The sequence below is a fragment of the Mesoplodon mirus genome (genome assembly GCF_964341445.2).
Source record: "Mesoplodon mirus genome assembly, chromosome: 3".
In the NCBI taxonomy this organism is placed as follows: Eukaryota; Metazoa; Chordata; class Mammalia; order Artiodactyla; family Ziphiidae; genus Mesoplodon; species Mesoplodon mirus.
Genome location: NC_138978.1, coordinates 51214459 through 51241852, shown reverse-complemented (window position 1 = coordinate 51241852; position 27394 = coordinate 51214459). Strand labels below are relative to the sequence as shown.

Genomic DNA, 27394 nt, shown 5'->3' with positions numbered 1-27394 from the left:
TTCCTTGGACCAGATGCAGGCTACATAATAAGGCCTCAAGATGATTCATAATACATGGACTGTCCAGAAATTCTGTTTTAGTGGGGCAGGTTTAGGATTCCCCAGGACTTTCCAGTGCACAGCCAGATTTGAGAACCATTGCCAGAGAGCTCTGAGGAAGGAGAGGTTACATTTTTAAAGGGGCGGTGATGAAGGGCTTCATGGAGTAGGAAGCATTTGAGCTGTGTCTAGACAGATGAGTAGAATTTGGACAGCAGATGTCTGGCAAGGCCATTCCAGGTGGCAGGTGCATAGGCTATGGTGGGATGCAGGAAAAGAAACCACACATTGGGAGAACCCCAAGAGTTGTACATGACTGAAACATAAAGAGGTGTAATGGTGGTTTGGGACCAGATCAAGGATGCAAAGGAGTTGATACTTTAATTGCTAGATAATTATTAAACATTACTAATTTTTCAAAAAATGGAATGACATAACCAGAACTGTATTTTAGAGCCATTGGGTCACTGAAGAAATGTCTGAATGAGGCTAGATCACCTGTTAGAAAATGATTGAAAAAATCTTAGTGTAAGATGACCAGCTGAACAAGGGATAATTATAGTAACAGCTACCATTTACCATGCTTGGAGTTAAGATAGTTGTTTTGCTTTATTCTCCTTCTTTAAGCCTTGAAAGAACCCTAGGAAATGAATAGGAACAAGTCCATGATTTCTGACCCATAATTCCAAAATCCAATAAGCTCTAAAAACCACAAGTTTTTCATAAAAGGTAGGCTTTTTCAGAAGCCTACCTGAACCAACATGAGCCATGTTATAGTCTTTATTTTTGCTACATTAGATGAACGTTAATATGTCTTACTACAGAAATAGTACCACATTTGATCACAGCGTGCTGCCTTAGACTGCATATATAGAATTTGTTATCCGTAACCTTTCAAAAATTGAAAAATTTTTGAATTCCTAAGTACGTCTGGCCCAGGGGTTTTGTAAAGGGATTATAGACCTAAATTAGCATTGTTTTGTAAAGGCTGAAACTAAATCTTAGAGAACCCAGGTAATTTTCCAAGGAAAGAGGAAGAAATGGGGCCTGAGCTCCTATGAAGGGGAAGACATGGATGGAAGAGGCTTTACGGAGGTAGCGCTAACAGGATTTCATGTTGAACGTAAGGGAGGTGATTATGTATGTTGGTGTCAAAATACGACTGGGATTCTTGAATGTGAGTTCTAATGGCTCTGTAGTTAGAGATGTGTGGGCAGAAAGGCCCTCATGAAGAGAAGGGTGTAGGTAGATATAGATAAGAAAGTAGCAAAGTGATAGGATATTAAATCTTCCAAAAGGCTCTCTGCACCAAAACATCTTTTCTCTCTTATTGTCCATCAAAGGCAACTAAAATTTCTTATTACTTCTTTTTTTAAAAAATATTTCTTATTACTTTTTAAAAAATATCTTATTACTTCTTCTTTTTTTAATATAGTTGTGTAATTCCAGAAAGTTTCTTACATATATATATATATATATATATTTTTTTTTAATTTATTTATTTTGGCTGCGTTGGGTCTTTACTGCTGCTTACGGGTTTTTCTCTAGTTGTGGTGAGCGGGGGCTACTCTTTGTTGAGGTGTGCAGGCTTCTCATCACAGTGGCTTCTCTTGTTGTGGAGCACGGGCTCTAGGTGCGCAGGCTTCAGTAGTTGCGGCATGCAGGCTCAGTAGTTGTGGCATGCAGGCTCAGTAGTTGTGGCTCACAGGCTCTAGAGCACAGGCTCAGTAGTTGTGGTGAATGGGCTTAGTTGCACCACAACCTGTGGGATCTTCCCAGACCAGGGCTCAAACCCATGTCTCCTGCATTGGCCAACGCATTCTTAACCACTGCGCCACCAGGGAAGTCTCTTATTACTTCTTTGAGTGAAAGCTTTGAAGGCCCTAAGTGAGAAGGGCTTCAGGGAAGAATAATGCCTTTCTCCTTCCACCTCACTCACTTTATCTACTCACCTGAAAATACAGTGGACCCGCATGCCTCCTGCCTTTGCCTATGCTGTTCCTTTAGCCTCGAATTCAGAGCCCCTGCCTCTCTCCAATGAAAACCCACTTATCCTTCAATCTTACCTCCTTTGGGAAAGACTCCTTGAATGCACCAGGCAAACTAATTTTTCACCTCACTGTATTTTCATGGATCCCATACACAGACTTTGTTAGGTAATTGTTTACATAAGTGCCTTCACTAAACAGGGATCAAAAGTTTTGAATTGGTCTGTTTAGCTAGCCTAACAGTCAACTGAATTTACAGTGATGGAATGACATTGTCTTTGCCCTGGAGAAAGATCCCACAGGTCAGTAAACCATTATGATAAGCTGGAGTGTGATAAGCACTGAGACAGAAGTCAGCAGAGGGAGGCACTTAGCCTAGAACTGAGAGAGGACAGGAGGCTTGGGAAACAATGCCTTGAATGAGACTTGAGTGTGTAGGGGTTACCTACTGTGTCTCTTTCCTGCTTACAATCTTTAGAGGCCTTCCAGTACCTACAGAATAAAGTCCTAAATCCTTAACTCAGACTCCGAGTTTCTGCATGCTCCTACTCTAATAGATAATTCCAGCTTTTTGTACACTGCAAGGTAGGAGCTACCCTGGGTACACTACAGGTACAGATAAAGAGTAGGAAGAGTGTTTAAACAGGGATAGAATTCTAGGCACATTTTATGCCTTCATCTAGGCACAAGTAATGTGAAGTGGGAGGGAGGCAAGAGAATCGATATACACGAGAGTGGTTATAGTGCCCATCCATGGGATCTAATCTGGGTATATGGGGAAATGAAGACAGCGGGGGAGACTAGACAGGAAAGAAGTATTGGGGCCTGAGGATTCATGTGATGGGGCCAAAAAATTGCTGGAGTTGAGGTACCAGAATAGGCAGGCTGAAATAAGAGGTGGTGATGCAGGAGTAAGATACTTGAAATTGATGTGTTGGAGATGGTCCCGTTGTTGGTAAAGACAAAGTCTAAGGTGTATCCATGGAAACCAGTGGCTGAGGTCGGGGTGAAGACAAGGTCATCAGAAATGAAGCCAGGGTGTTGGAAGGATTATCTATATGGATTCTGAATTTACTTGTTGTTATGGGTGTCGTAGGGAAGGGAGAGGAATGAGCCAGGTGCTAAAATCGTCATTAAAGAAGAGGATTGGCCAGGGATGTTGTAGATGACTTCCATAGGAGCAGTGGGTCTAGTTTGGTATCCTGTTAGTAGCAGTTGGTATCTCTAAAGAAGAAGAAGTGATTTGGAAGCAACAGTGAAGAGCTAAGAGAACCCTTTACCCACCTCCCGGCCCAGGAGTAGAGGAACGTGGCTGAAAAAAAGCCACACTTGGGAGAGCATCAGGGGAAGCTGTGTCTTCAGGGGAGACAGCAATTTGAGTTACAGTAAAGAGGCAGAGGGCATGTTCCTAAACGACTGAAGATCTGAGGAATTTTTCTGACCACTGACTGTGATTTCCAGATTGCTCAGTGGAAGGGTTGGGGAGGTGAGGGAGGGGTGAGAAATGAGATTCAACTGGGGATGTTATAAAGGTCTGTGGGAGGTAAAGCCCTGTGTTAATGGGCTAGCTTGGCTTTCCAACAATGACCAAGGTAAACAGGGATATAAGGCATGATGGCCTGTTGTTTTAAGGGATGCTGAGTCATTGGCTAACTATTGCCCACTACAGCTTTCATGGTGATGCAGGGGATATGGTCATGAGGGAGAGACACGGTAGTCTTATTAGGACCATGTGGGACTCTGTGGGCTGGTTTTAAAGACAGCAGTGGGAAGTGTCATGGCTGGGGCAGGAGGGGTTTTACAAGTAGCATGGGGAGCTCTAGATGCCTCCTATTTAGCATGCAGCATATGTGGTTGCAACCACAGGAGGGGCAGTCTTACCAAGAGCACTGGCCTGGGGCTGGACACTTACCAGGCTTTGTACCCATTTGACTGAAACCTTACAATAACTCCATGTCTCGGGCATTATTAGCCCCATTTTATACATACAGAGAATTTAGTAGCTTACTCAAGATCACGCATCTGGCAGAGCTGGGCTTCTTGCCCATATCTAGCGTGAAGGCTGAAAAGTACTGACTTGACTTGATGGGTGATGGAGAGATGGTATGTGCAGTTATTGGTTCTTGCACGTTGATGATGGAAGCTTTTAACCTTTCTATCCTAGGTCTGTTCAGAGGGCAGGTGGGAGGATTTTACACAGCACTTCTATGCTCTGTTGTTCCTACCCTTTCCTTGGGGGCTTTGGAATCAATCATTGGTACCAAGAACACAGACCACTTTCCCCTTGTTACAGCTCTTGTAGTATTGAGGAATGAATCAAAGCCCTTTTATTCATAAAGGCTGACTCAGATGCTAATATTAATCAACTTTTATTTCTTTACATCTTAGATAGGATTTGACAGCTCTTTTCTTGGGCTTGTAATTTTTTGACTTCTACTGCCTTCCCCAAGCCTTGGATTTTTGAGTGTGCATTCTCCTTAAGGGTCTTGCATTTGCTTACCAGAAGAATGTTCAACATTATAAACTGTTGCCATTTGATGCTGGTCATTGTTTCTCCCTGTGGAAGGCACTATTCAGCGATTTGCAGAAATTCAGGAATGAGTTCACTTTTCTTTTTAAATCAGCATCAAAACAGTGTCTTCTCCTTTGGGAACTTATTTTATGTATATTTTGATGGCGACTTTCATTTCCTGAGTCACTGCGAATCCACTGAGCACCCGTAGTCCTCGTTCACTGTGCTGGGATATATGTCATTGTAGATATAAACTCAGGGAGCTGTGACGCAGGAGTGGGTTTCCAAGCAGCCTGCCACAGCAGGGCAAACTCCAGAGAGGGTGGAGCAGTCCAGGCAAACTCCAGAGAAAGTGGAGCAGCTCCCTGTACGATATTTTATAAACCAGAAGTCAGGACATGTGATTTGACACAGAATTTATTCTCATTTGCAGGTCTATTTTGAAAGGGTATAACAACACTAACTTGTATTTTGTTATCTGGTTCTGCATTTTTTTTATCACCTTTTAAATTACGTTAAACCACTGCCTTGAAAATACAAGATACATGGTCATGGTATAATATAGTTGTGTTTTTTTTAATTTTATTGAAATATAGTTGATTTTTTTTAATTTTATTGAAATATAGTTGAAATATAGTTGATTTACAATGTTGTGTTAATTTCTTCTGTACAGCAAAGTGACTCAGATATATATATAGATATATATATATATATATATGTATGTGTGTGTATATACATATATATGTATTTTTTCTTTTTCATATTCTTTTCCATTATGGTTGTCACAGGATATTGAATATCCAGTTCCTTGTGCTATATATACAGTAGGACCTTATTGTTTATCCATACTACATATAATAGTTTGCCTCTGCTAATCCCAATTCCCATTCCTTCCCTCCCCTACCCACCCTTCCCCTTGGCAACCACAAGTCTGCTCTCTATATTTTTGAGTCTGTTTTGCTTCTTAGATATGTTGATTTGTATTGTATTTTAGATTCCACATATAAGTGATATCATATGGTATTTGTCTTTCTGACTTATTTCTCTTAGTATGATAATCTCTAAGTCCATCCATGTTGCTGCAAATGGCATTATTTCATTATTTTTTATGGCTAATATTCCATTGTATAAATATACCACATCTTTTTTATCCATTCATCTGTTGATGGACATAGGTTGTTTCCATGTCTTGGCTATTGTGAATAGTGCTGCTATGAAAATAGGGGTGCATATATCTTTTTGAATTATAGTTTTGTCTTGGTATAGTTCCAGCAGTGGGATTGCTGGATCATATGTCAACTCGATTTTTAGTTTTTTGAGGAACCTCCATATTGTTTTCCATAGTGGCTGCACCAGTTTACATTCCCACCAAAAGTATATGAGGGTTCCCTTTTCTTCACACCCTCTCCAGTATTTGTTACTTGTAGACTTTTTAATGATGGCCATTGTGACTGGTGTGAGGTAATACCTCATTGTAGTTTTTTTTTTTCTCATTGTAGTTTTGATTTGAATTTTTCTGATAATTAGTGATGTTGAGCATCTTTTCATGTGCCTATTGGCCATCTGTATGTCTTCTCTGGAGAAATGTCTATTTAAGTGTTCTGCCTATTTGTTGATTAGGTTGCTTTTTTTGTTGTTTAGTTAAGTGTTTAAACAGTGCCCACAGTGATGTCATGTAAGGCATGTGTATGTCAAATAGGCATGTAATGCCTGTCTTGGTTATTATTATTATCATCATCATTATCATTCCTTAGTTTCCTGAAGAAGAAATACTGAATGAGAGATGTCTGTTTGATGGAGTCTTTTCCCCCTAGTTTGACTATACTTATTCATGTAGATATAATAATACCACATTTAGAGAATGGGAGTTCAGACTTGTAACCTTCTCACACTGGTCTCCCTATTCTTCTAGAATAGCAATGTCTTTGTTTTTCTTGGCTGATTGCTACCTCTTTGGTTAATTTCCATATCAAAGAGATAAATCCCTTCTGTTAAGAGGACACCACTGTCTTTTATCTTAGGTTGTTCCTGCAGTATCTGGAATTGTTTTGGTCTTTGCTTCCCTGATGAGGTATTTGAGTCTTGTTCCATCCAGATCAGAAGCATGTAGATAACTTGTTTCTATGTGCATCCTAAGGTGTCCGTGGGGAAAAAAAAAGTTTTAAATTCTGTACAGTTACAGTGCATGCCTTATATGAACCAGCTAATTTTTCTAAATGTTCATTCACTGATTCATTCATTCAACAAACATTTGGTGCTCCCCAGGGCTCTAGTACGGGGGGTACCAAAATAAATGAGACACTATCCTTGCCTTGAAAGGATGTTGAAAGACTTGTAAATCAAGGATTCATTCATTCACCTCATTTTTATTGAGCACCTGCTATGGGCCAAATATGCTTTTGGGCACTGGTGCTATAGTGGTGAACACATACTGACAAAGTACCTGTCCTCAAGGAGTTTACATTCTGACGGAGGGATATAGATGGTATATTGGGCATTGATAGATGCTACAAAGAAGTGTAAACTAAGATGTACTGGCCAATGGGTTTTGTTGTAGACAACCAAATCTGTAGTTGCCAGCTTGAGCAGAAAGGATTTTTAATAGATTATGTTAGGGACCTCCAGAAAGGCTGGGGATGAGCTTGTATGCTACAACTAAGGGAAACCTCCAATGTGGGACCATTCCAGTGGGAACTCATCGATGCTACTGCCCAGTGCACAGCATGGGAACATCTGTCACAGCTGCTCCACAGGGGATCCCCTCTCCCCCTGAGTGGCTACAGCCTCATGTGCTCATTTCCCACACCCGACAGACACCTGTGCTTGGCAGGATTCTAGCTGAAAGACTGCCTGGGAAATATAGTTCTGAGCTTTCCAGGATCTGTGTTAGGGGAAGGCTCACTGGGAAGAAAAACTAATTAAAAACCTTTGGTGGATGTTGAATCCCCTTCTAATTACTCCCCTCTCCTTCCTTTGCCATGCCAGCTTCCTAAAAGAAAAGTTACAGTCAATTTTTTACTCCCTCACCTCCCATTCACTCTGGAAGCCACTGCAGCTTTGCTTCTGCCATGACATTCTTTTGCAGTGTCCATGAAATGGTTTCCATCCTGACAGATTCCACCAGACGCTTTTCCATCTTTATTTTACAGAACTTCTTTGCTGCACTTGCCACTGTGGGCACTCGTTCCTCATGAATACTGCACACTCCTTCTCTTTCTCTCCTAACTTCATACCTCTCTGCTTCTTCTTAGACTTTCTTCTTGGCCTCTGCTATTGTCCTATGACTCTGATCTTACCGCACATTCCCTTCCATGATCCCATCCAGTCTCATGGCCTCAACAACCATTTCTAATAATAACAGCAAGCATTAAAATTTAATAAGCACTTATCATGCCTTCTGAATGCTTTATGTGTACTTATTAATTTAATCCTCATAACAGCTGTGTTAGTTTTCTAGTGAGGCCTTAACAAATTACCACTAGTTTAGTAGTTTACAATAGCATTAAAAAATTATTATCTTACAGTTCTGGAGATCAGATGCCTAAAATCAAGGTGTTTGCCAATGTCATTCCTTCTGGAGCATCTAGAGAAGAATCCCTCTCCTTACCTTTTCTAGCTTCTGGAGGCTACCTGCCTTCCCTGGCTCGTGGACCCTTCCTCCATTTTTAAGGCCAGCGCGTAGCATCTTCATCCCCTACCTCCCTCATGTCTACTTGCATTGACACATCTCCTTTTCTGACTCTCCTGCTTCCGTCTTATAAGGACCCTTGTGATTACATTAGGCCCCTCCGGATAACAGAGGATAAGCTTCCCATCTGAAGATCTTACCTTAATCACATCTACAAAGTCCTTTCTCCCATGCAAGGTAACATAGTCACAGGTTTCAGGGACTAGGATGTGGACATCTTTGAGGCGCCATTATCTTACTTATGACATCCACCCTTTGAGGAATGCAATTATTTTCTCAGATAAGGCAACAAATACAGAAGAGTTAAGTAATTTGCTCTGAGTCATAAAGCTAATAAATAGCAGAGCTGGCATTTAAACTTAGTTGGACTTCAGAGTCCATGCTCTTAAGCTCCATGCTAACCAATAAACTAATACTGTAATGCCAAATCTAAATTTATAACCCTTATAGGATTCACATGTATAACTACCTGTTAGATGGCTTCCCTAAAATTGCAACCCATCACCTTCCAAACTGGGCTCATCATCTTTCTCCAATATCTATATCTCCAGTCCTTAGTGTTAGTTTCAGGTACTAACATTCATCTCTCACCCAATTTAGAAACCTGGGCATTGTCCTGGAGTCCTTCCTCCCCTTTCCTTCAGACCCAGCAAATCTCCAGGTCCAGTCCATACCACTGTCTGCACATTTCTCTTATCTGTCCCCTTCTTCCATTCCCACCAACATTGCCCAAGTCCAGCCTCTCATCGTTTTTAATTGACCATTGTAGTGGCCTCTTAATTAGTTTCTGGTCTCTAATCAGCATGAAATATAAATCGAACCATGTCATATCCCCATGTAAAACTCATCAGTATCTCTCCATCCAACTCTGAAAATTAAGCTCAGCTACTTTAAGGAGACTTGATCTGTACTTCCTTCTCCAGCCTAACACACTGAACACTGGGGCTCCAATAATATGGAATTCCTATTCTTCCCATATATGACCTGTTATTTCACATGCCATGCCTCCTTTGTTGATGCTCTTCTCTCATCTGAACTGCCTTTCCTGCTGTTCTTTGCTTGACTGCCTGTTTTATCAGAGGAGTTATCTCTAGGAAGCCTTCTTTGTACCCTCCCCCGTGTTGACATCATGATCTCTTCTGATCTCTATGTTCTCAGAACAAGCTTTGTGCTGTGTACCTAATAACTTTCTGTTTTATGCTAGAATGATCAATTTGTGTCTGCCTCCCTCATTCCACAAGCTTAGAAAGGTCAGGGACTGTTTTTCCTCTTTTTTTTTAATTGAAGTACAATTGACATAAAACATTATATTAGTTTTAGGTATATAACATAATGATCTGATAATTGTATACATTGAAAAATGATCACTACAGTAAGTCTGCAAACATCCGTCACCATATGCGTAGTTACAATTGTTTTCTTGGGATGAGAACTTTTAAGATTTGCTCTCCTATAGCAACTTTCCAACATGCAACACAGTGTTATGAACTACAGTCACCATGCTGTAAATTACATCCTCATGACTTACTTATTCTATAACTGGATGTTTCTACCTTTTGACCCTCTTTACCCATTTCTTCTACCTCCCACCCCCCACCTCTGGCAACCACCAGTCTGTTCCCTGTATCTATGAGCTTGATGGGGTTTTTGTTTTGTTTTTTCAGATTCCAAATATAAGTGAAATCATACAGTATTTTTCTTTCTCTGTCTGCCTTATTTCACTTAGCATAATGCCCTTAAGGTCCCTCCATGTTGTCAAAAATGACAAGATTTCCTTCTTTTATGGCTGAATAGTATTCCATCGTGTGTGTGTGTATCATTTTCTTTTATCCGTTCATCTGTCAATGGACATTTAGGTTGTCTCCATATATTGGCTATTGTAAATAATGCTGCTGTGAATATGGGGGTGCTTATGTGTTTTTGAGGTACTGTTTTCCTTTTCTTTAGAAAAATAACCAGAAGTGAAATTGCTGGAGATCATATGGTAGTTCTGTTTTTAATTTTTTGAGGAATCTCCATACTGTTTTCCACCAATTTAAGTGGCTGCACCAATTTACATTCCCACCAACAGTGCACAAGAGTTTCCTTTTCTCTACATCCATGTTACCACTTCTTAGTTCTTGTCTTTCTCATAATAGCTGTTCTAACAGCTGTGAGGTAATATATCATTGTGGTTTTGATTTGCATTTCCCTGCTTATTAATATATTATGTTGAGAAACTTTCATGTACCTGTTGGCCATCTGTATGTCTTCTTTAGAAAAAGATCTATTCAGATCTTCTGCCCATTTTAAAATTGGATTCTTTGTTTTATTACTATTGAGTTGTATGAGTTTTTTAATATACTTTAACCCCTTATCAAATATATGATTTGCAAATATTTTCTCCCATTCGGTACATTGCCTTTTCATGTTGTTGTTGGTTTCCTTTGATGTGCAGAAGCTTTTTAGTTTGATGTAGCCCCACTTGTTTATTTTTACTTTTGTTGCCTTGGCTTTTGGAGTCAGGTCCAAAAAGTCATCACCAAGACTGATGTCAAGGAGCCTACTACCTATGTTTTCTTATAGGAGTTTTATGGTTTCAGGTCTTATGTTCAAGTCTTTAATCCATTTTGAGTTAATTTTTGTGTATGGTGTAAGATAGTGGTCTGATTTCGTTCTTTTGCATGCGGCTGTCCAGTCTTCCGAACACCATTTATTGAAGAGACTGTTACCCCCATTGTATATTCTTGGCTCCTTTGTTGTAAAATAATTGACCATATATGTGTGGATTTATTTCTGGGCTCTCTGTTCTATTCTGTTCATCTATGTGTATGTTCTCATACCAATACCATACTGCTTTGATTAATATAGCTTTGTAATAAAGTCTAAAATCAGGACATATGATACTCCAGCTTTGTTGTTATTTCTCAAGATTGCTTTTGCTATTTGAGATCTTTTGTGGTTCCATAAAATTTTCAGAATTGTTTGATAGAATTTTGGAATTTAGATAGGGATTGCATTGAATTCGTAGATTTCTGTGGGATATCTTTCCATTTATTTGTGTCTTCTTCAATTACTTTCATTAATGTCTTTTTTTCTTACTTGATTATTTTAAAAAAAATTTTTATTGGAGTATAGTTGATTTACAATGTTGTTACTTTCTGCTGTACAGCAAAGTGAATCAGTTATACATATACATATATACTCGCTTCTTAAGATTCCTTTCCCATATAGGTCATTACAGAGTATTCAGTAGAGTTCCGTGTGCTATAGAGTAGGTCCTTATTAGTTATGTGTGTTATATATAGTAGTGTGTATATGTCAATCCCAAACTCCCAATTTATCCCACCCCTCCCCTCCTTTTCCCTGCTGGTAACCATAAGATTGTTTTCTACATCTGTGACTCTATTTCTGTTTTGTAAATAAGTTCATTTGTACCACTTTTTTAGATTCAACATAGAAGTGTTATCATACGATATTTGTCCTTCTCTGTCTGACTTACTTCACTCAGTATGACAATCTCTAGGTCCATCCATATTGCTGTAAATGGCATTATTTCATTCTTTTTGATGGCTGAGTAATATTCCATTATATATATATGCCACATCTTTTTTTTTAAACATCTTTATTGGAGCAATTATAATTGCTTTACAGTGGTGTGTTAGTTTCTGCTTTATAACAAAGTGAATCAGTTATACATATACATATGTTCCCATATCTCTTCCCTCTTTCATCTCCCTCCCTCCCACCCTCCCTATCCCACCCCTCTAGGTGTTCACAAAGCACCGAGCTGATCTCCCTGTGCTATGCGGCTGCTTCCCACTAGCTATCTATTTTATGTTTGGTAATGTATATATGTCCATGCCACTCTCTCACTTTGTCACAGCTTACCCTTCCCCCTCCCCATATCCTCAAGTCCATTCTCTAGTAGGTCTGTGTCTTTACTCCCGTCTTGCCCCTAGGTTCTTCATGACCATTTTTTTTTTTAGATTCCATATATATGTGTTAGCATACAGTATTTGTTTTTCTCTTTCTGACTTACTTCACTCTGTATGACAGACTCTAGGTCCATCCACCTCACTACAAATAACTCAATTTCTTTTCTTTTTATGGCTGAATAATATTCCATTGCATATATGTGCCACATCTTCTTTTTCCATTCCTCTGTCAATGGACATTTATGTTACTTCCATGTCCTGGCTATTGTAAATAGTGCTGCAGTGAACGTTGGGGTGCATGTATCTTTTCAAATTATAGTTTTCTCTAGGTATATGCCCAGGAGTGGGATTGCTGGTAGTTCTATTTTTAGTTTTTTAAAGAAACCTCTATACTGTTCTTCATAGTGGCTGTACCAATTTACATTTCCACCAACAGGGTGGAAGGGTTCCCTTTTCTCTACAGCCTCTCCAGCATTTATTGTTTGTAGATTTTTTGATGATGGCCATTCTGACCAGTATGAGGTGATACCTCATCATAGTTTTGATTTGCATTTCTCTAAGCATTGGAGAAATGATGTTGAGCATGTTTTCATGTGCTTTTTCGCCATCTGTAGGTCTTCTTTGGAGAAATGTCTATTTAGATCTTCTGCCCATTTTTTGATTGGTTGTTTGTTTGTTTTTTATTGAGCTGCATGAGCTGTTTGTATATTTTGGAGATTAATCCTTTGTCTGTTGCTTTGTTTGCAAATATTTTCTCCCATTCTGTGGGTTGTCTTTTCATTTTGTTTATGCTTTCCTTTGTTGTGCAAAAGTTTTTAAGTTTAATTAGGTTCCATTTGTTTATATTTTTTTTAATTTTCATTACTTTAGGAGGTGGATCAGAAAAGATCTTTCTTTGATTTATGTCAGAGAGAGTTCTGCCTATGTTTTCCTCTAAGAGTTTTATAGTATATGGCCTTACATTTAGGTCTTTAATCCATTTTGAGTTTATTTTTGTGTATGGTGTTAGGAAGTGTACTAATTTCATTAGTTTACATGTAGCTGTCCAGTTTTCCCAGCACCACTTATTGAACAGGATGTCTTTTCTCCATTGTATATTCTTGCCTCCTCTATCATAGATTGGTTGACCGTAGGTGCGTGGGTTTATCTCTGGACTTTCTGTTCCATTGATCTATATTTCTGTTTTTGTGCCAGTACCATACTGTTTTGATTACTGTAGCTTTGTAGTATAGTCTGAAGTCAGGGAGCCTGATTCTTCCAGTTCCATTTTTCTTTCTCGAGATTGCTTTGGCTATTTGGGGTCTTTTGTGTTTCCATACAAATTGTGAACATTTTCATTCTTATTCTGTAAAAACTGCTGTGGTAATTTGATAGGGATTGCATTGAATCTGTAGTTTGCTTTGGGTAGTATAGTCATTTTGAAAGTATTGATTCTTCCAATTCAAAACCATGGTATATCTCTCCAACTGTTTGTGTTATCTTTGATTTCTTTCATCAGTGTCTTATAGTTTTCTGAGTACAGTTCTTTTGTCTCCTTAGGTAGGTTTATTCCTAGGTATTTTATTCTTTTAATGTGATGGTAAATGGGATTGTTTCCTTAATTTCTCTTTCTGATCATTTGTTGTTAGTGCATATGAATGCAAGAGATTTCTGTGTATTACTTTTGTATCCTGCAACTTTACCAGATTAATTGATGAACTCTAGTTTTCTGGTAGCATTTCTAGGATTTTCTATGTATAGTGTCATGTCATCTGCAAACAGCGACAGTTTTACTTCTTCTCCAATTTAGATTCCTTTTATTTCTTTTTCTTCTCTGATTGTCATGGCTAGGACTTCCAAAACTATGTTGAATAAAAGTGGCAAGAGTGTATCTTTGATAAAGGAGGCAGGAATGTACAGTGGAGAAAGGACAGTCTCTTCAATAAGTGGTGCTGGGAAAACTGGATAGGGACATGTAAAAGTATGAGATTAGATCACTCCCTAACACCATACACAAAAATAAGCTCAAAATGGATTAAAGACCTAAATGTAAGGCCAGACACTATCAAACTCTTAAAGGAAAACATAGGCAGAACACTCTATGACATAAATCACAGCAAGATCCTTTTTGACCCACCTCCTAGAGAAATGGAAATAAAGACAAAAATAAACACATGGGACCTAATGAAACTTAAAAGCTTTTGCACAGCAAAGGAAACCATAAACAAGACCAAAAGACAGCCCTCCGAATGGGAGAAAATATTTGCAAATGAAGCAACTGACAAAGGATTAATCTCCAAAATTTATAAGCAGCTCATGCAGCTCAATAACAAAAAAACAAACAACCCAATCCAAAAATGGGCAGAAGACCTAAATAGACATTTCTCCACAGAAGATATACAGACTGCCAACAAACACATGAAAGGATGCTCAACATCTTTACTCATTAGAGAAATGCAAATCAAAACTACAATGAGATATCATCTCACACCAGTCAGAATGGCCATCATCCAAAAATCTAGAAACAATAAATGCTGGAGAGGGTGTGGAAAAAAGGGAACACTCTTGCACTGCTGGTGGGAATGTGAATTGGTACAGCCGCTATGGAGAACGGTATGGAGGTTCCTTAAAAAACTACAAATAGAACTACCATATGACCCAGCAATCCCACTACTGGGCATATACCCTGAGAAAAGCATAATTCAAAAAGAGACATGTACCAAAATGTTCATAGCAGCCCTATTTACAATAGCCCGGAGATGGAAACAACCTAAGTGTCCATCATCGGATGAATGGATAAAGAAGATGTGGCACATATATACAATGGAATATTACTCAGCCATAAAAAGAAATGAAATTGAGCTATTTGTAATGAGGTGGATAGACCTAGAGTCTGTCATACAGAGTGAAGTAAGTCAGAAAGAGAAAGACAAATACTGTATGCTAACACATATATATGGAATTTAAGAAAAAAAATGTCATGAAGAACATAGGGGTAAGACAGGAATAAAGACACAGACCTAGTAGAAAATGGACTTGAGGATATGGGGAGGGGGAAGTGTAAGCTGTGACAAAGTGAAAGAGCGGCATGGACATATATACACTACCAAACGTGAGGTAGATAGCTAGTGGGAAGCAGCCGCATAGCACAGGGAGATCAGCTCGGTGCTTTGTGACCGCCTGGAGGGGTGGGATAGGGAGGGTGGGAGGGAGACGCAAAAGGGAGAGGATATGGAAACATATGTATATGTATAACTGATTAAATTTGTTATAAGGCAAAAAATTAAAAAAAAAAGTGGCAAGAGTGGATATCCTGTTCTTGTTCCTGATCTTAGAGGAAATGCTTTCAGTTTTCACCATTGAGAATGATGTTTGCTGGGGGCTTCTCGTATATGGCCTTTATTATGTTGAGATAGGTTCCCTCTATGCCCACTTTCATAAATGGGTGTTGAATTTTTTCGAAAGCTTTTTCTGCATCTATTGAGATGATCATATGGTTTTTATTCTTCAATTTGTTAATGTGGTGTATCACATTGATTTGTCTATATTGAAGAATCCTTGCATCCCTGGGATAAATCCCACTTGATCATGGTGTATGATCCTTTTAATGTGTTGTTGGATTCAGTTTTCTAGAAATTTGTTGAGGACTTCTGCATTTATGTTCATCAGTGATATTGACCTGTAATTGTCTTTCTTTTTATTTTTTTGTGGTATCTTTGTCTGGTTTTGGTATCAGGGTGATGGTGGCCTCGTAAAATGAGCTTGGGAGTGGTCTTTCCTCTGCAATTTTTTGGAAGAGTTTGAGAAAGATGGGTGTTAGCTCTTCTCTAAATTTTTGATAGAATTTACCTGTGAAGCCATCTGGTCCTAGAATTTTGTTTGTTGGAAGTTTTTTAATCACAGTTTCAATTTCATTACTTGTGATTTGTCTGTTCATAGTTTCTATTTCTTCCTGGTTCAGTCTGGGAAAGTTGTACCTTTCTACGAATTTGTCCATTTCTTCTAGGTTGTCCATTTTATTGGCATATAGTTGCTTGTAATAGGCTCTTTTGATCCTTTGTATTTCTGTGGTGTCAGTTGTAACTTCTCTTTTTTCATTTCTAATTTTATTGATTTGAGCCCTCTCCCTTTTTTCTTGATGAGTCCAGCTAATGATTTATCAATTTTGTTTATCTTGTCAAGGACCCAGCTTTTTGTTTTATTGATCTTTTCTATCATTTTCTTCATCTCTATTTCATTTATTTCTGCTCTGATTTTTATAGTTTCTTTCCTTCTACTGACTTTGGATTTTGTTTGTTCTTCTTTCTCTAGTTACTTTAGTTGTAAGTTTAGGTTGTTTGTTTGAGATTTTTCTTATTTGCTGAGGTAAGATTGTATTGCTCTAAACTTTCCTCTTAGAACTGCTTTTGCTGCATCCCATAGGGATGGGATGCATCCCTATGCATCGTGTCTTCATTGTCATTTGTCTCTAGGTGTTTTTTAATTTCCTCTTTGATTTCCTTGGTGATTTGTTGGTTGTTTAGTAATATATTGTTTGGTCTCCACATGTTTGTGTTTTTTACATGTTTTTTTTTTCTTTTAGTTGATTTCTAATCTCATAGTGTTCTGGTTGGAAAAGATGCTTGATATGATTTCAATTTTCTTAAATTTACCAAGGCTTGATTTGTGGCCCAGTATGTGATCTATCCTGGAGAATGTTCCATGTGCACTTGAGAAGAAAATGTATTCTTCTGCTTTTGGATGGAATGTTCTACAAATATCAGTTAAGTCCATCTGTTTCTAATGTGCCATTTAAGGCCTGTGTTTCCTAGTTGGCTTTCAGTTTGGATGATCTGTCCATTGGTGTTAAGTGGGGTGTTAAAGTCCCCCACTGTTGTGCTACTGTCGATTTCCCCATTTATGGCTATTAGCATTTGGCTCATATATTGAGGTGCTCCCATGTTGGGTGCATATATGTTTACAATTGTTTTATCTTCTCTTTGGATTGATCCCTTATCATTATGTAGTGTCCTTCCTTGTCTCTTGTAACAGTCTTTGTTTTAAAGTCTATTTTGTCTGATATGAGTATTGCTACTCCAGGTTTCTTTTGGTTTCCATTTGCATGGAATATCTTTTTTTTCAATCCCCTCACTTTCAGTCTGTATGTGTTCCTAGATCTGAAGTGGGTCTCTTGTAGACAGCATATATATGGGTTTTGTTTTTGTATCCATTCAGCCAGTCTGTGTCTTTTAGTTGGAGTATTTAAACCGTTTATATTTAACGTAATTATACTGTCATTTTCTTAACTGTTCTGGATTTGTTTTCGTAGGTTTTTTTTCTTCCCTTCCTCTTTCATTCTCTTCTTTCGTGATTTGATGACTGTCTTTGGTATTGTGTTTGAGTTGCTTTTTCTTTTTTGTGTTTGTATCTATTGTAGTTTTTTGGTTTGCTGTTCCCATGAAGTTTTGATATAGCAGTCTGTGTATGTAAAAGGTTGTTTTAAGTTGCTGCTCTCTTTCCCACCTAAAGAAGTTTCTTTAGCATTTCTTGTAAGGCTGGTTTGCTGGTGCTGAATTCTCTTAGCTTTTGCTTGTCTGTAAAGCTTTTGATTTCTCCGTCGAATCTGAATGAAAGCCTTGCTGGGTAGACTATTCTTGGTTGTAGGTTTTTCCCTTTCATCACTTTAAATATATTGTGCCATTCCACTCTGGCCTGCAGAGTTTCTGCTGAAAAAGCAGCTGATAACCTTATGGGGATTCCTTTGTGTGTTATTAGTTGCTCTTCCCTTGTTGCTTTTAATATTTTTTCTTTGTCTTTAAGTTTCGTCAATTTGATTATGTGTCTTGCCGAGTTCCTCCTTGGGTTCATCCTATATGGGACTCTCTGCACTTCCTGGACTTGAGTGTGTGTTTCCTTTCTCATATTAGGGAAGTTATCAGCTATAATACCTTCATATATTTTCTCAGGCCCTTTCTCTTTCTCTTCTCCTTCTGGGACCCCTATAATGTAAATGTTGGTGCATTTAATGTTGTCCCAGATGTCTCTGAGACTGTCCTCATTTCTTTTCTTTCTTTTTTCTTTATTCTGTTCTGTGGCAGTGATTTCCACCACTCTGTCTTCCAGCTCACTTATTTGTTCTTCTGCCTCAGTTATTCTCCTGTTGATTCCTTCTAGTATATTTTTCATTTCAGTTATTTTATTATTCATCTCTGTTTGTTTGTTCTTTAAATCTTCTAGCTCCTTGTTAAACATTTCTTGTATCTTCTCGATCCGTGCCTCCATTCTCTTCCTGAGTTTTTGGATCATGTTTACTATCACTACTCTGAATTCTTTTTTAGGTAGATTGCCTATCTCCTCTTCATTTAGTAGTTCTGGTCAGTTTTTATCATGTTCCTTTGTTTGCAGCATATTTCTTTTTCATCTCATTTTGTCTAACTTTCTGTGTTTGTGGTCTCAGTTCCACAGGCTACAGGATCATAATTCCCCTTTCTTCTGGTGCCTGCCCCATCATGGATGAGGTTGGTCTAGGAGCTTGTGCAGGCTTCCTGGTGGGAGGGACTGGTGCCTGCCATCTGATGGGTAGAGCTGGGTCTTGTCCCTCTGATGGGCAAGGCTGTGTCAAGGAGCATGTTTTGAGGTAACTGTGAGCTCATTATGACTTAGGCAGCCTGTCTGCTGATGGGTGGGGCTGTGTTCCTACCTTTCTGGTTGTTTGGCCTGAGGAGTTCCAGCTTTGGAGACCATAGGCTCTTGGGTGGGGCCAGGTCTTGGTGCCCAATTGGGGACCTCTGGGAGAGCTCACACTGAACAATATTCTCTGGGGCCTCTGCCACCAGTATCCTTGCCCACACAGTGAACTACAGCCAACCCCTGCCTCCCCAGGAGACCCTCCCAGACCCCTAGTTAGATCTAACCCCAGTTCCTATGTAAGTATTGCTTTGTGCTGGGTCCCAGCACATGTGAGGTCTTGTGTGCACCCTCCAAGAGTGGAGTCTCTGTTTCTTCCAGCCCTCTGGAGCTCTTGCATTCAGGTCCCACTGACCTTCAAAGCCAAATGCACTGGGGGTTCTTCCTCCTGATGCCTGACCCTCAGACTGTCTTGGAGGGCTATTTTTATGAGAACGTCCCTGTGTAGTCTGTGTGTGTTTAATATTTTTTGGTGCAAGGGCTGTTTTTAGTATGGATGACTGCCCCCTCTTTCCTCAGTGTATGCTGGCCATTATCCCCTTGATAGGCGGTGTGACTGATGTTGTGGTGAACTGAGCCTGCACTGGATATTCAGCAGGGCCTCCTCTCTGCTCTGTGGTTGTTACTGCCCTGTCAGAGGCAGGGTCTGCTCCCTGGTTGCTGGAGTAGAGACCCCCAGATCTGTTTCTGGGCTGTGTTTCTGATCTGCAGTGGAGGTAGGTGGGATTGGAGCACTCCCACTGGGAGAGAAGCCACCGAGTTTTCCTTCTCTGGAGCTGTTCACCTGTGAGTGTTCTCTTTTGGTCGCTTTTCACCCGTTGTGCTGGCTCATAAATTACACTATTGTTTGGAGACCATAGGCTCTTGGGTGGGGTCAGGTCTTGGTGCCCAATTGGAACTGCTCTTAGCCCCACCTTAATTGTGGGTATGCCAGCAATTGGCCCTAGTGTCTCTCAGGAGTTGTTTTCACCAGGCCACCAACACAGATCCACCAAAGTCAGGTCCCAAGACTGTAGTAATCATGTACCTGGATCCCCTGTGGGAGCTATGCAGACAGCTCAGATTCTGGCCTGGTCCAATCCCTGCATGTACATGCCTACTAAAGCTAGACCAATCTCAGCTGCAGGATCACTCATCCATTCAGATGTTCCACAGGTGCTGGGTTTACAAAGCCAGCAGCGGGAGTGTAAACCCACGGTTTCTGCATCCGTGAGGAGAGAATTCAGCTCTTCTTTCTTAGCTGCATGACCCCTGGGGCTCAGCTGTGGTTTCAGCCCCACCTCTGCATGTGTTCCTCCCACTGGTGTCTGCTCCCCAGGCTGCCCCAGAGCACATGCACCTGCCCAGGCAGGCAGGGGTAGAGACAGAGACAGGCGGGACATGAGAGCCCACTGGGGGCCGGCAGAGTTGGAGGAGGCATTGGTGGGAGGATGAGCAAGACTGCTCAGGCGGGCACCCCTCCTAGTGCCCATGGAGGCAGGGGCTGGCACAAGGGAAAGGGGACTGCAATGGCAGCCCAACTCCTTGTGCGCCACTCAACAGTGGCACCCAGCTACTATGGTGGCCCAGGCTTCTTCCACAAACATTCCCGGTTGTGGAGCTCCTTACACCTGCCCCTTAGGCTGTCTCTTCGCAGCTAACAGCTGTCCTCTCCCTGGGTCTGCTCTCCAAACCCCATGTTGCAGCACCCAGCCCCACTCCATGCCAGCAGACACGACTCAGGCTGGACCATGCAGGGCTGCAGCATGGACCATCCATGTAGGTCTTATTCGGTCCTACCTGCCACAGACTGGTGACTGTGCTCTCCTCCAAGCTTCTGAAGCTCCCTCTCTGTCCCAGCTGATCTCCCCACCTGTTAGGGGGCTTCTCTGACTGCAGAAACCTCTCCTCTCCTTCAGCTGCCCCTGCAGGGGTGCAGGTTCCATCCCATTTCCTCTTTTCTCTTTTTTTCTTTCTTTTGTCTTACCTGGTTTAGCAAGGATTTTTCTTGTCCTTTTAGCGTCCAAGGTCCTCTGCTAGTGTTCAGCAGGTGCTCTATGAGAATTGTTCCATATTTAAATGTATTCTTGATGTACTTGTAGGGAGAGGCAAACTGCATGTCTTCCTATTCCTCCATCTTGACTCCTCATCTCATTAAGGTCTTATAGTTTCAGTCTTTCACCTCCTTGGTTAAATTTATTTCTAGGTATTTTATTCTTTTTGATGCAATTGGAAATGGGGATGGTTTCTTAATTTCCCTTTCTGATAGTTCCTTATTAGTGCATAGAAATGTGACAGAATTTTATATATTGATTTTGTATCCTGCAACTTTACTGAATTTGTTTATTAGTTCTGTTGACAAAATTTTAATTACTATCAAATTAAGAAGAAAGAAGGAAATTTTATTTGAGCCAAACTGCAGATTATAACCCAGAAAGCAGATTCTCAGACAGCTCTGGAAACTGTTCCACCTTTTAGAAGTCAAAGCCTTAGTCATATACATTTTTGAGATAAAAGATCATACATCAAAATGACATACTGATATTTTACAGAAAGGTCACCAAGGATACATAGTCCAGGTAAGCATGTACAAAGTAAGCAGCAAGTCACTGTGACCCCCTACAAGCTGGCTAAGAACACTGTTCTTTTAAGAAGTTACACTGTTTGTGTCAGAAGAAACAAAAAATGATCTTTATGGTTGAGCAGACACTCCCATCTTTGAGGAGCTTTGATTAATGTGTAATGCAGATGCACACTGCATATTAGGGAGGGAGAAGGCCCAAACAAACACACAGAGAGAATTTTATGTTTGATTTTTTTTCTTGTCCTGCCTTAAAATATAAATTTTATTTCATCAGTTTTTGGTGAAGTCTTTAGGGTTTTGTATATATAGTATCATGTCATCTGTAAATAGTGATAGTTTTACTTCTTCCTTGCCAATTTAGATCCCTTTTATTTCTTTTTCTTGCCTAATTGCTCTGGCTAGGACTTCTAGTTCTATGTTGTGTAAAAGTGGTGAGAGTGAGCATCCTTATCTTATTCCTGATCTCAGAGGAAAAGCTTTTAGTTTTTCGTCATTCAGCTTGATGTTAACTGTGGGCTTATCATATATGGCCTTTATTATGTTGAGGCATGTAACCTCTATACCCACTTTGTTGAGAGTTTTTTTTAAAATCATAAATAGATGATGAATTTTGTCAAATGCTTTTCCTGCATCTATTGAGAGAATATGTTTTGTTGTCTTCCTTTTGTTAATGTGGTGTATCACACTGATGGATTTGCCGATGTTTGACCATCCTTGCACCTCTGGAATAAATCCCACTTTGATCACGGTGTATGATAGTTTTAATGGACTGTTAAAATTGGTTTGCTAATATTTTGTTGAGTATTTTTGCATCTATGTTCATCAGTATTGACCTGCAATTTTCTTTTCTTGTGTCATCCTTGTCTGGCTTTGATATCAGGGTTCAGGAAATGTCTTATTCATCTTTGTAACCCTATTTTCTAGCACATAATAGGAAACCAATGAATATTTTGAGGTGTCACAAGTTGAATTTTGAACAAGTAGAAATTTGCTAATTCAAGAAATTGGGTGAAATGTGGGCATTCCAGGCAGAGAAAATGACATATTCAAAGGTATAGAGACATGAAAGAGCAAAATAAGTTTGGGAAAATGTAAGTAATTCAGTGAAGTCAGAAGGAAGAAAGCATGTCAGGGAGGGGGCCAATATGATGTCAGAAAATTAACAGAGTTGGGATTTGGGGGGCCTTAGGTACTAAACAAGAGTTTAAGCTATATTGGAAAGCTTTGAAGAAGCCAAATTGAAGGATTTTAAACTGGGATGTACATGATCAGATTCATGTTTTCAGTCAGATTTGTCTAACAGCTGAGTAAATGGTAGATTAGAGGGGCCTAGAGTGGAGGCAGGGAGGCCAGAAAGAAGTCATTTTAAGCAAAAAGTAAGGAAGACTCAAAGGCAGTGACAATGGCATGAAGAAGGGGCAGGCTCATGGGCTTTTAAGAATTGAGATAAGCAGGATGTGATGACTGACTAGTTGTAGGCCCAGAAAAGTGGGGCATGCTTTTGACCAGAATGTCCCCTTGGCCACCTCTCAACCCATCCTCATTCAACTTGCTTCATACCCTCAACCCTGACCTCCCACCAATGGATGATGTATGATAAATGACAGTATGTGTAACTTTTATTTCCCATAGCAAGAAAAATAAAATCCAAATGTTAGTGATAGAAGGGGCCTTGGAGATCACCCAGGCAATTCCTTGAGTATATAAATGATTGAACTCAGAAGAAGGGAATGACTTTGCTATGGTACCTCTGAAAATCAGTGATAGGCACCCAGTCACTCTTTATCGAATCATCTATTTAATTCCCCACATAGAACTTATCTCTAATATTTTCAGGTGTATTTGCTTATTTTTTGTCTCTCTCTGACATTAGAATGTGATATATAAAAGCAGAGCCCTTGACTGTTTAAAACAGTGTTTTGCCCATATAGTAAATACTTAATGAGCATTTGCTGAAAGAGGAATGAGCTAGGTATAATCAGGTTTAGTTCCTCCTGAACCAGCGATCTTTACCCAGGACCTTGGTTTGAAGGTTATCAATCCTTAATTCTGTTTCCTGCTGGGGTTTTTCCTAATCATTCCAATGGAGACTAACATCTATCACAGTAACATTGTAGTTCACGTGGCTTCATACAGTGAAGAGCTAAAAATTATCATTATTGTATTCCTTCAAAAATATTAACCACTGATTACCTTGCACCTATTAGGATGGTTACTATAAAAACAACAACAACAACAAAATAACAAGTATTGCAAAGATGTGGGAAAATTGGAACTCATGTGCCAATTAGGAATGTAAAATGGTGCAGCTGATGTGGAAAACAGTATGGTGATTCCTCAAAAAATTAAAAATAGCTTTACCATATGATCCAGCAATTACATTTCTGGGCATATAATCAAAAGAATTGAAAGCAGGGTTTCAAAGAGATATTTGGACACCTATGTTCATAGCAGGATTATTCACAGTAACTAAAAGGCAGAAGCAACCCAAATGTCCATTGATGAATGAACAGATAAACAAAATGTGTTATATACATGCAGTATAATATTATTTGACCTTACAAAGGAAGAAAATGTTGCAGTATGCTATAGCATGGGTGAACCTTAAGGACAATATGCTAAGTGAAATAAGTCAGTCACAACAAGACAAGTACCTATGATTCCATTTATATGAGGTACCTGGAGTAGTCAAGTTCATAGATACAGGAAGTAGAATGATGGTTGCCAGGGTCTGGAGGGAGGGGAAATGGGAAGCTGTTGTTTAATGAATATAGTGCTTCAGTTTTGCAAGATGAAAGAGTCCTGGACATTCACAACAATGTGAGTGTACTTAATACTATACTGTACACTTAAAAATGGCTATGGTGGTAAATTTAAAGTTAGGTGTACTTTACCACAATTTAAAAAATATTAACCACTGAGGTATGTACATCTGTCATCTCATGTGACCCTTGCAATAACCCTGAACTGTTAGTAGCATCGTCCCATTTTATAGTGAGGAACATAAGGCTCAGAGAAGCAAAGTGAACTGTCCAAGACATATGACTAGAAAATGGCAAAGCTGAGCCTCATACTTAGATCTCCTAGTTCCATGCCCAGTGCTGATTTCTACCACATCAGGGGAAAGGAAGGTCAATGGAATCAACTTGACTGCTGGTTGAAATGTAAGAAATTAACCCTGGGCAATTTGTGAGGAAAGCTATAAATGTGTGTATGGTGTGTGTGTGTGTGTGTGTGTGTGTGTGTGTGTGTGTGTGTGTGTGTGTGTGTGTGTGAGAGAGAGAGAGAGAGAGAGAGAGAGAGAGAGAGGAGGAAAGAGGGAAGAGCATGCAAGCAAGCTCCCAGACACCTGCTTCATATTTCCTGTTCAACTTTTCTCCCTTCCTAAATCTTCAGAGGGCAGTGTGAGTCAACTAATCTACAGTGTGAGTCAACTGTAAACACAGTGAGAAAACATCACCCAACAGTCATTCCTTCAGCAAGCAAAATCAGAAGTCACTAGCATGGAGGTTGTCTGTATACGTGAAATTAAGACCTTTAAGATGATCAAGAGAAGATGGCGGCTCTTACTTTGGAAATGGCTCTATTAGGTGTCCTCCCACGCTCTATCTGCTCCCCCTGCAACCTGCCCTGAAGACAGAAAATGACGAAACGCACTTACAAAAGTAAATTAAATCTCGTGAGAGAAAGGGGGAAACTGGGAAGAGCACAGAGCAGGAGTCAAGCCTAAGCCTACCTATGCAGTAGACCACCAACTCACCGTACCAGCCCAGGCATGTCCCTTCCTCTGCCCAAAGGGTTGCGCTGCTATTACTACCCCCATTTTCATATACTGAATTTGAGCTGAATTTAGAAAGTGGAACACAGTCTCTCAAGGGGAGTCAAAAATACAAGAGCATCATCTCGTCTCTTATGAGTAGCTTTTATTTACTATGTGTCAGGCACTGTGATGGGCACTTTACATATGGCACCCCTCATCCTTCTGCCACTTGCAAGTTATTTCTATGATGAGATTGCACTGATGATACCAACTTTCCCAAAGTATTTTTCTAGATGATCAAAGAGCAGAGTCTCTGGGCTTCCCTGGTGGCGCAGTGGTTGAGAGTCCGCCTGCCGATGCAGGGGACGCAGGTTTGCGCCCCGGTCCGGGAAGATCCCACATGCCGCGGAGCGGCTGGGCCCGTGAGCCATGGCCGCTGAGCCTGCGCGTCCGGAGCCTGTGCTCCGCAACGGGAGAGGCCCCAACATTGAGAGGCCCGTGTAATGCAAAAAAAAAAAAAAAAAGAGCAGAGTCTGAATTTGAACACAGACCTGTCTAGTTCCAAAGATTGCTCTTTTCTCCACCCTATGGTGTTAAGTTCAACAGCCAAGTTATGAGGAGCTGTGGAAGCAACGTGGAGTCAGGGAGGAGTTAGCTCTACGTGTCAGCCACAGGGGGAATGTTGATGGAGAAGGTGGGCGTTACTATTGGAAGAAAGCAGTTGACAAGTACACGGGGGATGCACTTGGGGGAAGCAAGAACACATGAGCGAAGTCAGGGTGGTGGGGAGTATAAAGTTTCTAGGAAAACTGTAAATTATCCTGTTTGGTTTAAGTGTGGTTATGTTGACCTATGGCTGGAGATCATAATTCTGCCTTCTTTAAGATCATAATTCCACAACTTTTGCCAGTGTTCTTGAATGTCACGCGAAGGGGTTTATTTGCATAGGCAGCAGAGAGCCACCAAAAGTTTATATCAAGGGATTTATCAGTAATTGTTAGTACTGTCTCTTTTACAAGCGTTCTTTATATGTTGTGAAGAAATTAAACATACCCGAAGTGTTTCAAAGAGCACACAATTGTTTTCACTCTGCCTCACATAGACAGTAGCATTACTGGCTGATATTACTCAATAGATAAGTGATGACACTACACCAGCACCTACAGCCTCTTAGCAGGCACAGTGACGTCAGCTAATCATGCTGCTTTCTTCCTAGAATAACAAGACATTACTGTTTTCTTTTATGCTCTAGGAAGTGTTAAGAAACTTCAAGGAAATTCGAGCCAAATTTCAAAAGCTTGATGCACCATCTCTTCCAGGACCTGTTAAATTCCCAGGAGGTGTTTCTCAAAAGGGTGACACTGGAAGCAGACAGTCCACAAAGACTTTGGCCAGTGGGGAACACCCCTCTTCCAACCACAATGAGCCCCTACCCAGTTGTGCCAGTGGTGACTCCCAGTCTCTTAAACCCCAGAAAGTGAAGTTGGCTCAGAAGAACGAGACTCAGAAATGTTCTAATTCCCTGGAACCTCCTGGGAGTTCTTCTGGTTCTTCAGTAAATTCACAGAAGGCTTCTCTGCTGTTAGATGTGAATCAGTCAAATGCTGGGATAACCAATAAGAAGAAAGTAATGGTGAACAACAGCTTCAGAAACAAGCTCTGGAACTGGGAGGTTTTATCTCAGAAAAGTGAGATGTCATTAGTCTTTATCCCTGCCAGTTGTGGAAGCAGGGCCTTCCATCTGGAAGAGCAGAAAAGCATGGGGCTTACTCCAGAGGAGCCCAGGAAAAAGCTGGAAAGAAAAGGAGCCCAGACCCTTCATTTCCAGAGGCACTTGATGGCCCAAAGAAGATTGTGTGCCACCTCTGAAGATCCCACTGTTCGACTTTCGGAACATAGCAGGAGGAGCCCAGCAAACCCCGGTCCTGAGAAGAGCCCGGCAGGGAGCACCTGCCACCCTGTCTATGATGGTGAGCTCACCAGCCAGGCCCCAGGTGAGAAATCGAATCCCCACAGGCCTGGGGGGAAGGGACACTGTATTTCTAATTTAGAGCTTGCTGGCTTGGGACGGTCACATATGTGAGCTGGGCAATGTTTGCTCCAAACTCCAGCACAGGTATTCTAGGCCCATTTGCTAGGTTATAATTTCAGGTTTGGGTAAAGTGATTAATCTCCTGGAATTATACGGAGACACAGTTGGGGCAAACTTGGATTTGAATCTTAGCTCTACTTCTTACAAGATGCATGAAATTGGACTATCTGCTTAACTTCATAAAGCCTGG

The 27394-nt window shown here is 40.4% G+C and overlaps 1 protein-coding gene across 1 annotated transcript in view; it reads left to right on the top strand.

Annotated features, from left to right (window-relative positions):
* Positions 1-27394, top strand: part of FYB2 (FYN binding protein 2) — a gene marked incomplete at its 3' end in the record, with an annotated part of 138258 nt that overhangs the window by 21325 nt on the left and 89539 nt on the right. The window contains exon 2 of the mRNA XM_082614049.1: positions 26365-27106. Coding sequence (XP_082470175.1) covers positions 26365-27106 — 742 coding nt within the window. The remainder of the gene's footprint in view (positions 1-26364; positions 27107-27394) is intronic.